The following is an 11,646-nucleotide window of genomic DNA, read 5'->3' as shown; positions in this document are numbered from 1 at the left end:
TTTACATGCTGTTATCATCCATACATAATTTATTGTTTTCAAATGAAAAAAAAACTTCTAGAAGGCACATCCAGTGTTAAAATCTAAAACTGAAAGCTACACAATTGCTTACTTTCTATATAAATATATGGATAATCTGTGTATATACTATATATAAAATCTAATAAAAGTAATATAGCTTTGTTTATATGTATTATCCATTTGTATATTTATTTATATAAAAATTTTAATATATTTCTAAAAATACATAATCAGGGATGACAGCGCTTCATTATTTTAGAAACTTGCTCCAGCACACATATTCCACATACAATAACCACCACTGTCCCCACCAAGTTTTCCAGTTTCTCTCCAAGTGGAAATATATTTCAGCCAAAAGCTGAGCTGCCATCTGAGGAAGTTCCAAGCTCCCAGCTACTTACCTCATTGTATCCAGTGTGATCACTCTGCAAAGTCTTAGTTCTGAAATGTTGTATTTCTAGGATGGTGACATCAAGGGGGACCAGACAATTTTATGGGGATACTTTTGCCCATCTTTGCAGGCAGTGGCTGAGACAGGGCAGTCCAGGGCTGTTCCAGCTGCCTTGGTGCTCTGAGACCCTGGGGCTTTGCCACAACAGGGACAAAATGGACACATGGCTCCCAGGAGGGGGCAAGGGGCCCCTCTGCAGCCCCCTCTGCACGGGGCAAAGCCACCTGGATTCTATAGGGCTGTGTGGGATCAGAGTTCACACCCCAAAGCTCCCTGGGGAGCACTGGATTTATGGCATTTGACTGGGTCCAGTAGTGCCCTTGGAGCTGTGTCCCCTAAAGGAGAAGCATGTCTTTACCTCCATAGCACTGCCTTTCCCTTGGACCCTGGCATCAGCTTGGCCCCACTTGCATCCAGGCCCTGCAAATTCACCTGCTTACAAGGAGGAGGGTCCCACCTCCCCACTGAGCAGCTCAAGCAGGGCACACTGCAGCTGCCACAACCACACACACCTCCCCCGAAATGACCCAGAAGACAAATACCTCTGTGGTGCTACTGCAGCACTGAAGGACACCAGTAAGGACTGAGAGAAAGAGCATCATTTCCTGGGAATTAGGGTTGTACCAAAAGCTGCAAGCTCTCCCCACATGGGACAAGGATGTGAGGATGGGCTGACCCCAGCTGGTGTGTGTCAGCCCCTCACCTGCCCTCCAGCTGATCCAGTCAGCCCTAAGTAGCCAGGGTGAAATCCTGCTCACCTGCTGCAGGCAGGGATGCTGCAGAGGTGTGGGGCAGTGCCTGGCTCCATGCCCCCTGCACAGTGACACTGTTTGCTGGGGGCCAGGCAAAGGGCAGGGTGGGCACACAGGCTGCCCCAGGGACCCCCAAAACCAGTCAGGGTCGATAAAATAAACTTTTCCATGCACCCACTTCCTCCACACACACATCTCTGTAATACAGAGCAAACTGGGGAAAAAACACTTTCACACAAAACCCCATGACCCCAGGGAGTCGCTACTACTCGAGTCCCAGAAAGACAGAGGAGCCTCCACCTGCTGTTTGCTGTTTATTTTAGCAGAGAGAAAAATAACGTGGACAAGAGGCATTTTGCATAACTTAAGAGAAAATAACACTTTTCCTTCACAGATCAACAGGCAAAACCACTTCCTACACATGGCTATTTTTTGGTGCTAACAGTTTGATGTATTGGTAAAATCATGGGCTTCCTCTAATACGCTCTGATAATTAATCTGAAACCCAAAGCCAGACTTAGGCTTGGGGGGCTCCTTTACTGTTGAACTCCCATTGCTTCACCCCCATGGCACTCCCAGGAGGTGTTTTACAGCCAGGGGTTGTCTGGGGACGCCAAGCAGTTCCATGGCTCTCACAACCCATGCCATGTCTTGACTGCTCTTCCCCAGCATGGCTGGAGAGGTGACCCAAAATGAGGGGGAGCACGGGCAGCGCCAGCAGCCTCAGTCCAGGGCCAGCGAGGGGATCTTGCAGACGAAGGGGAAGGCTCTGCCACAGGCATTGTCGTTCCAGGAGCGCAGCGCTACCCCCCAAAAAAACCACAAGGCATTAGCTGAAAAAAGGCACAAGGAAGTAACTATACCCTTGGGATCAGGACCTCCTGCCATTATGGGAGGCTTTCCCTGGGTGTGCTCCCATTTGCATCACTCCCATCCATGCCCCCTCCCAGCATTCCCCTCCCCATCTGGAGGGGATCCTGGGCCCCAGCTTGGACATGGTAGTGAAAGAGTAGCTGCAAACACAGTCCTGTACCCCCAAAATATCAGGAGGCTGCCCATGGACAGGGCATTTATGTATGTCTGGGGGTCTGGACACACCTTGCTGATCTCACTGGCACTGAAGACATGAAGTGGGATTTTTGCAGAGGCAGGGTCTTATCCCACTTCAGCAAGATGCCCTGGCCTGAGCATGGGAGAGAAAAGCTGGCAAATCAATGGGTGTTTCCATGAGCCTCCCATGTGGGAAGGGAAATGGGAAAATTTGACCTTTGGCTAAATTTGGTAGTTCTTCAAGACAGCTGATATTCCTGTCCTGCTGCTGCTATGGGAGAGGGAGATGGGCTGTGAGCAGTGGGAAAACAAGTGTGTGTCTGTGTATGTGTGTGTATGTAAATGGTGAAAAGGGAAGACACACTCCTTCTCTGTAAAGAAGAAAGAAAATCAGACTTAAAAATTAAAATGCAAATCCTCTGCCTGCCTCCAAACTCTTCAGAAAAGCAGGAGCTGTGGTGAATTGAATTTATTGACATGCAAATAACACCAAAGGTGCCCTCGGTACCCAGTGCAGCACTCACCACTGCTGTGTCTGTACCAGATCTGCACACAGTCCTCCTCCTCCGGGATGGAGTGGATCCCATCGTCAGGCTGACTGCCATCCCAGTAGTGGTAGTCGTAGGAGGAGCCGTCTGTCCACTCGAAGTGACCCTCCTGGCACGGGATGGGTGGAGAAAGGCCATCACCTCAGATCTGCAACTGCAGAGGGTGGGGGGCCCACTCCCATGCACAACCCATCCCCATTCCCATCCCCATCCCCAGTGCCACACAGCCCGGGGACGTGGGGAGAGGCTGTCACCACTCAGCAAAGGCCAAACACCTCATTTGGGTTTTACAACTGAAAACTTCCAAGGACAGCCCCAGAATTTGCAGTGTTCTCACGAGGGGAAGCCCAGAAATTAAATCCATTTTTTTTTTTTAACACCCCCACCCAACTCTGTGTTTCTTTTCCTTTCTTTCCTTTCTCAGTATCTACCAAAAATTTGCTGACATGGGACTGTTCTCCTGATGGTCTCAATTTTTCTTTCTAACATATTAGACTATATATTTCCACAGAGTATCACAAGAGAGCAATGGAACTTGGTGATTTTTGACACTGGAGGCCTTTTCAGTTTACTAGCTCTTCTTGAACCAGCAGTACAATACTCTATTAATACAGTAATAAAATATGAATAATTATTAATTATTTATATTCACTATGTGGATATAAATAAGTGCTATTACAGTAGCACTTGTAAAAGCAGACTGGAAGGGAAGAAATGACAATTTTTTCCATGCACTGCACAACAGATCCTATGCCACCACTTGGTTAATGGAGCTATAAGGGCCAAAGAAGAAAACCAAGTGGCTTTACGGAAGGAGAACGCAGAGAGGTGGATTTTTCAAAGCCATTTCCCACAAGACTTCAGAGAGCTCTCACCTCACGCAGGTCGTTGAGTCCCGTCCAGATGTCGGTGGGGATGCCAGGCACGCGGCTGTTCACCAGGTCGTACACAAACACATTTTCTTCCCAGCTGGCAAAACAGAGCAACACGGAGCCACCAAGGGGGTATGTCAGCAAATGGTCAGGAGTGTCCCTAAGCATTCACCCACCACTGGACCCATGGCCAAATGGCTCCCCCTCTTGCGATTGCTGTTGATTACTTTCCGGGTCTGTGCAAGAGGAGCATAGTGCTGGTGAGAGCTCGGGGAGAGGGAACGGGGGAAAAAGCCTGTGTAATCATGATGTACTTCCATCCCTTTTTCAAGAGTGAAAAACGCAGTTTGGGGAAATTTAGGGAATACTGTGCCAGTTTTCCTGCCAGTCGATGAAAAGACATTTTCTATATTACCCTTGTGAGCCCAGTGCATCAGACTTGACCAGGTTGCTGCTGCAGAAGGATGCTTAGGCTGCAGCATGAGGCTACAGCTGATAGAGAGACTGTGCTGTGCAAATGGGACTTTGTCCCCATTTTCCTTCCTCCCCATGTTGTGATGACATGTTTCTGCAACCCTTACCTGTGGATGGAGGCCAGCTTGGCTGATCTGATGCCAATGGAGAACTCAGCGCAGTAGAGGTCGGCTTCAGCCCAGGTTTTGTTGATGGGGAAGTACCGGTAGCAGTGACCTTCGTACTCTGTCCAGAAAAGCGGGCAGGAGTAGGCGTGGACAGGCTCGGGCATGGCTGGGGGCAGAGCAGAAGACAGCTGGCAGCGGTGAGGCAGCATTGCTGGGCAGCTGAGCAGGCAGTGGAGGCAGCAGTGCCCAGCCCTGCTCCCCCACTCACCCAGGCAAGTAACCACCAAACACATGCACAGAAAACCCAACCTCTGTGGGCGCTGTACAAAAGATTGCAAAAGTGAAAATACATTTTGCACAAGTTGTGGATTTCTCAGTTTTAGCATCTGCCCAAACCAGGAGGCATATTCCAAGCCATCTTGACATCATTTTCAGAAGAGGGTGCTTAAAATAAAGGCACTGACATTTGCTAGTGGGGAAACCAAGATAAGGGCTCCTCTCGCCTCTATCAGGCACCACTGGAGCCACAGTGCTGGGATGGGAGCTGACAGCCAGGGCTGCGGGGTTATGACCGTGTTCTGCCCTCCTGCAAGGACAGCCTGCACCTCCTCCCTCCAAGGAAACCCCCTCACCATCCCTGTCCCTGGATGCAGCCGTGCACGCAGGCACGCGTTGGATTTCAGCCCCATAAATAGCCGGGCGAGGCGCGCGTGCCGCCAGGAGCGGTGCCAGCCTATCTGCCTCCCTCCGCCAGATAAGAGCTGGGGCCGCGGAGCTGCTCATCATCCCTTGTCACTTTTCAGCACAGTGGGGACGCTGCCCCAAAAGAGGCCATTGTGGGGGCAGGATGTCTTTCTGGAGCCTTCACAGTTGCCGCTGTGTAAAACCGGCGTTAACGTGCTCCGCTCTCCTTCCTCTGTGCCGCGCTCCCTGTCACCCATGGGGATGGTGCAGCACACACCACACACCCCCCAGCACGAACACACATGGAACCCCCAAAGCTTACAGAGGCTTAACTCCCTTAGCTGCTGTTTTTTGCACCTTAGAGAATTGCCAGCTCCCCTCTAGCCAGTTCCCACATCCCCAAGGAGTCCTGGTCCGGGGTCAGAGCTGCTGCTGGAGCGAGCAGGGCAGTGGGCAGGGTGGGTGTGCAGGGGTTGAGGGCAGACATCAGATGCCATCAAACTATCCAAGCAGGTAACAGGCTCAAGCCTGGAAAGGTCAAGGTAGTGCTACAGGGCCTCCAGTACTGAGGGGCTATGGGGAATGGTTTTCCCCAAGGGTGGGGAGAACAAAACCCTGCCAGCGGCAATGAGGGATGTGTCCATGGCAAGGGAAGCAATAGCACTGGGAAAAGGAGAGGCAAGGTGAATCCAAAGCAGCTGTGTGAGTGTTCATGGAGCCAAATCCTTCCCTGTGCCAGTGCTGGCAGCTCTGGGTGATAATTTCATATTTCATCAGCTCTTTCCACACGGGGATCTCTGAGTGTTCTACAAACAGCTACCAGCCAGCCCCCGGGTCCCTGCTGTCACAGCCCACTCCCAGGTGACAAAGCACAAATGCAGTGAGCCATTTTTTCCTCCTGAACAAGGCCAAGTCAACTGCCAGGCCCTGTGGGGCTGTCACCCAATCAATCTGCCTCGGGTCCTCCAGCCATCCCTCTGGAGGAGCTGAGGCTGGGGGTAGCTCTGCACCCCACAGCGACAAACCCTCGAGGGGCTCAAAGGGCTCTCCCATCCTCATCAGCACTAATTATGGGCTATGGAGGAAAAAGGATAAGGCATGCCTGGAAGAGCAGCATAGCTTTAGGGGAGGATGGCCAAATTTCAGCCAGCTCAGTGGCTATGCAGGGTTCAGCTCTTTGGTTCACACCTGGCCATACTTGCATAGAGAAAAAACTTAAAACAGCCCTAGGAAATGCAAATTGTTTTACTGTAGCAATAGAGCAGGACCAGAGAGCTGATGTGATTCCCCAGGAGTCCAGCACTCCTTCCCTCATGATGCTGGCCAAGGTTCCCAACCTCCACCAAACACAAAGAAGAGCAGGGGCCGAGGGCCAAACCTACAGGATGAGGCTTCAGCTTCACCACCAGGTCACGGGTGAGGCACATACCCCCATTCAGGGCAGGGCTGGGGTCTGGTCCTGGCTCACAGAGATTCCAGGTTGCTGTTCCTTCTTGCCGAGGGCAGCGAGAGGTCTGCGCCAGACAGGCACCACCAGCAACTGGGATTTTATTGTAGTGCCTTGACAAACTCCTCACCTCTAGCAGCGTGGTGGCAAAATTCACAGGGCTTATCACAGCAGCATCCCCAGCAAACGGAGCCTTCACTGCTGAGTGCTAATTGCAGTGGGCGTCCCAGTGTCCTGGCTCAAAGATGGGTCCATCAGCACCCCAACTGCCAGGGAAAATCACCCTCCTGTTTGTTCAGAGCAGCTGAAACCGAGTCAGAAACACAGACAGCCTTTCTTTGTTATTCCATACTGCTTCCCATTAGGTAGCATTAATTTGACGAGCTTCAGTGAACCAGAGGTGCCTGAAGGAATTTAAGGTTAAATATACCAAAAAGGAAAATATGGGAGGTCAGCTTTTAATTAGCATCTCTTCTGTTAGGTCAGGATCAGAGGCTTTGGCTGTCTCTTTGGAGGAGAACTACTGCTCCCAGTTTTACAGGCAGGAACAATTAGGGGAGCTGCTTTATTTGGGGTCTTCGAGGGTTATTTTTAGCAGAAAGGCCATAAGAAATCTGATGTATGGTTGTGAGTATAGGAGCCTACTCATGACTCTGTAGGAAAGAGTTAAAACACAAGCCAGCAGCTGTGAGTGCTATTTTGATCTAGAAGAGGACAAGGATAGCATTTTGGGAATATATGGACCAAATCCTCACTTTTAAGCACAGCAGCAAAACATCATCCCAAAACATCATCAGCTCCTCTGCACAGGGCAGGAGCAGCACAGCCAGTGCTGCCTGCAGGACAGGGGTTTCTGCTGACCCCAGGTCAGTTCATCCATTTGTCTCCAAATTCCTGGTGAAAAATGATGGCAAGAATCCTTTCTCCCTTTGCTTATTTACAGTGCAACAGTTTTAAGGGCAGGACCATGTTTTAAGGCAGCACCAGCAAAATAGATGTCCCGACTTGGCTGAGGATAAGATCAGGCAGCTGTTACAAACTCAGAAAAGCTGGAAAGAAAGTATTTTTGGGTCAGAAAAATCTCTGGATTTGTGTCAGTGCCAACAAAACTGGAGCCTTTTTATTTATTTATTAGCTGAGATCCACTGTAGAACCACCAGGAAAATCACTTATCAAAATCTTGCAGAAGCTGGCACTGCTCTGCCAAGAAGTTTCACTTCCCCAACTGGCCTCTTTCCAATTAGAAATAATTAACTGAGAAAGTCCTAGCCAGTTTCACAAGAGGTTTTTTTCATTCCAGGATGCTACTTAAAAAAACCAAAAAAACCAAAACCAAAAAACCTCTAACCAGCTGTGTGGCTGCTGAAGAGCAGGTTTGCTCCTGATCAGTTTCATCCCAAAGAACAATGCTGCCTCACCTCCACAGATCCACAGATTTGAGATATGAAGTTTGGGGCGAGGAGAAGGTTGGCAAGAAATGCCCATGCAAGGAAGATTCCTGAGGGGTTGTGGGTCCATCAAAGGGTTTTGGACAGCAGATCGGGTCAGGTCACTGCTGGCAGCAGATGCTCTTTTTGCTGCAGAGCATCAAAGAGCTCCATTCCATCAACAGCTGACAGCTCATCAAAAAGTTTAGGGGCGTTAGGAGACACCTCACTGACAGGCATGTTCTTGAGACATCCCCCCTTGGCACATCCACAGGCTAATGCTGCCATCTGACCTGAAAAAGCAAGTGAACCTCTTCAGCTCTTGGCAAGCAGCTGGTTTGGAAGATGTCCATCAACGCCCAAGAGGCTTGTCTGGAGCTAATGCCAAGGGAGAAGAGCTGGGGAGATCCCTGTCAGGTGGTAGGCTGGGTCCTTCCCAGGGCAGAGCTGCCCACAGAGCAATATCCAAAGGCTGGGATGCTGAGAGTGAGGGATGGGGAGCGGCCCCAGCTGGCAGAGCTGGGGCTCGGGATGAGTATCCTGGCACTTGCCAACTGAGCCACCTCTTATCAGCTCAGGCCATGGGGAGGGCCAGCAGCATGGCTTTACCCTGGCTTGGCACTGCTGGAGCAGTGGACAGTTATAGGGGATGGGTGAGACAACAGGGCTGGGACAGGGGACCCCAGGACCCCTCCAGGATGGCTTCAGCAGAACCTGTCTGTGGCTAGGCTGGGGGGTTCAAAGTGCCAGCTGAGCCAGACCTCCATCCCACCACAGTCTTGACACATCCACCACCTCCTCATTACTGAGTAGACCCAAAGAATAGGCATTAAAAAGGGAAGGTTGTGGGTCAGAGCCTGTGTCAGGGGCTAAGACAGTGCTGTTGTGTGATGTTGGGATGCCTCAGGGCACACATGGATTTAGAAGCACTGAGAAACAATGTCACCTTCATGTTATGTGCAATATTTGTCTTTCATTAACAGATGAAAGAATCTCACACTGAGTGTCCACCATCGAAGCAAGCAAATCAAGGGAGGGATTTTGGTCTTGTGTGTCTGAGGGTTATATGGACCTGGAGGGAGTAATATCCACTGATGGACGTGAAGCTCATTTAGGCAATATTTTCCACACTCTGACATGTTTTTTAAGGTGCATATTACAAATCTCCAAGTAAAATATTAAACAGCAGTTGAAGCACATTGGAAGGGACATCCTTTCACACCAAGGGCTTAGCTTTTTAAAATTCTTTAATGAAAGGAAACCAAGCTGGTTCTACAGCTTCAAATCTTCCGCCAGGTATGTCTGGAGTTATAAGGATACAGCCAACACCGGGAGCAGCACTCCTGCAGCTGGCACTGACAGATAGGAGTTATCTTGCAGAGTTTTTTTCCTCCTTAATTAGTTTTGGCAAAGCTCCCACGGATTAGGTGTCTGGCAGGAAAGCTGGGCTTGTATCGATCCTTTTTCTCACGATCTCACTGAACAGCACTTAAGGAGCCCCTTTCTGCTCACATTCCCAATAAACCTAACAGGGTGCAAACAAACTTGGAGCAGCAAGTCTCACTAGCGCCAAGCCCATGAAAAAGTTTGGAAGAAACTTAAGTGACATACAGCAGACACCATCCTCAACAGCTCTGAGGAAAAAAAAAAAGGGGGAATAAGGGGGAATCCCATATTTGTGGCTACTTATCACACACGGTAAGTAAGAAAGAATTAACGGGGAGCCCGGGGGCCACCGCCCTGCACCCCTCACACGTGTACCTCGTGCAGTGATTCCTGCAGTCCCCGCAGGACCCACGGCCCCGAGCCACCCCACGGCGTTGGTGAAGGAGACAGAGCAGCCGCTGACACACAGAAAAAAAGCCAGCCCAGAGAGACCTTCGACATCCCGATGAGAGGGACCGGGGCAGCCCTTCTCCACGTCCCCATGGCAAAGAAGAAAGTTGATTTCAAAGCAAGTCAGGGATTTCTAGAGCAGCCGGAGCAGGGAGGAACCAGCTGCCAGCCCCGCGGGAGGCACACGAGCTCCTTCCCCGCCGCAGCCACCGCCGATTAAATCACCCTCACCCCACGCCGCGGCCACCGCCGGGCACTCACCTTGGCTGATTTTGATGTTGGTCTGGGGGAAGGCGTGTGCGGCCAGCAGGGCGGCGGCCAGCAGGGCGCACAGAGCCCGCCCGCAGCCCATGGCCGGGCCGCCCCGGCACCGCTGCCGGGCGCTGGGGTCGCGCTCGGCCCGAGCCCCGCGGGCTATGGGGGGCGGCCGCGGGCCGGTGCGGATATAGGGGCCGCGCTGCCCCCTCCCCCGAGCAGCGGCTCCTCCGCAGCCCGCCCCCGGCTGAGCCCGGCCCCGCTCAGCGCATCCCACAGGGGACCCGCGCCCGGGCCGCTGCCCCCAGCCCGCCCCCGGCTGAGCCCGCCCGCCCTCAGTGCAGCCCAGACGGGGGCTCGGACCAGGACCCGTGCCCAGGGCGCTGCCCGCAGCCCCGCTCGGGGGGCACGCTGCTCCCAGAGAGTCACTGACACCCTCCGGGGCTGTAGGGGAACAAAGACATTATCCCTCCTCGCACCCCCGGCTGCATCCCGGGTTGATATTTAGTGTCCCCATCCCGCGGCGCCGCGCAGGCTGCGACCCTCGGGATGCCGGCGGAGGGGACTCGGGGCAGCCGGTCACCTCGGGGGGTGACAAACGGGACCCTCTGCCTGCAGGCAAGGCCGGCAGAGACCGGGCAGGGGTTGGCGGCAGGAGGGCGAAGGCTGTGCTGACACCGGGGAGCGGCGGCAGCCGGCGGCGGGCACTGGGGAGGCACGGGGAGAGGGTGCCAGGGCTGCAGGGCAGTGGGGTGTAATACAGTAGTGCCCCATCTTGTGTTGCTTTTTTCTTGGTTTGGTTTTGTGGTGGTTTTTTTTGTTGTTACTGTGGCTTGGTTTTTTGTTTCTTTTTTTCCTATGTTTGGTTTGTTTGTTTGTTTTACCCAGAGCAAGGCAACGCTATGACACACTACAACAGCCTGGAATAGGGAACCCCCAGCTATGCCCGGGGCTCCAAGGCTGTTTCAGAAACTCACACTGTGCCCATCTGCCATGTCTGTGCTGGGTCCATGCAGTCCTGCAACAGCAGAAAATCTGCTATGATATTGCACTCTGTATCATTAACAGCCCATACTATCCAGCATGTCTCCTTCCCACGGTCAACATTTGGTTGGACATAAACTTCAGATTTTTAAAAGTATTGTATAAAGTCCTTTCCTAACTGTTGCAGTGGTAAGGGAAACAGCACAGACACAAATACTATACAATTTTGTGGCCCTGTTCCATTTCCAATTTATGCCTTAAGTCAGCATTGAAAGAACTGCTTAGGAACACACTCAATGCTGTTCCCTTTTTATTCTTAGCTACCAATTAAAATATTCAGCATTTTTTGGGACTTCAGTTGGGATGACCAATTTTAGAGGCAAGATTCAAATACAAACAATTTGGAGTGATGGAAGGCCTTCAGTACAATAAAGCATCCAGACTTACTCCAGAGACAGTAACTCATTCAATCAATTTTCTATATTAAATTTTCTTTCACTAAATAAAGCCTTTTAAGAACACCTCCCCCTCACTTGCATACACTGATCTGAAACTATGTGGCTCAAGGAAAAACTTATTGCTACAGAAGACCACTAAAAATGAAGGAATTGAGATTATTAGAAGTCAAGGCATGCCCTCTCCCTTCTTTCCTGTGTGCCATCCCCAGATAAAGACACTGTTACAAACAACCTCCAGCAAGCTATGGAACAAAAATCTTTTGAGTATTTTAATCTACTT

The 11,646-nt window shown here is 51.3% G+C and overlaps 1 protein-coding gene across 1 annotated transcript; it reads right to left on the bottom strand.

Annotated features, from left to right (window-relative positions):
* Positions 1-931: 931 nt before the first annotated feature.
* Positions 932-10,050, bottom strand: CLEC19A (C-type lectin domain containing 19A). The gene is made up of 6 exons (XM_050317380.1): positions 9,931-10,050; positions 4,276-4,441; positions 3,698-3,791; positions 2,799-2,931; positions 1,940-2,027; positions 932-959 (listed from the first exon to the last, which is right to left on the bottom strand). The coding sequence occupies exons 1-5, from the start codon at positions 10,019-10,021 to the stop codon at positions 1,948-1,950; spliced, it is 564 nt and encodes a 187-aa protein (XP_050173337.1). The 5' UTR covers positions 10,022-10,050; the 3' UTR covers positions 932-959; positions 1,940-1,947.
* Positions 10,051-11,646: the final 1,596 nt, after the last annotated feature.

This window comes from Myiozetetes cayanensis, unplaced genomic scaffold (genome assembly GCF_022539395.1).
Source record: "Myiozetetes cayanensis isolate MyiCay16 unplaced genomic scaffold, myiCay2020 scf20-37, whole genome shotgun sequence".
NCBI classification, from domain to species: Eukaryota; Metazoa; Chordata; class Aves; order Passeriformes; family Tyrannidae; genus Myiozetetes; species Myiozetetes cayanensis.
This window is presented reverse-complemented; position numbering and strand designations above follow the sequence as displayed.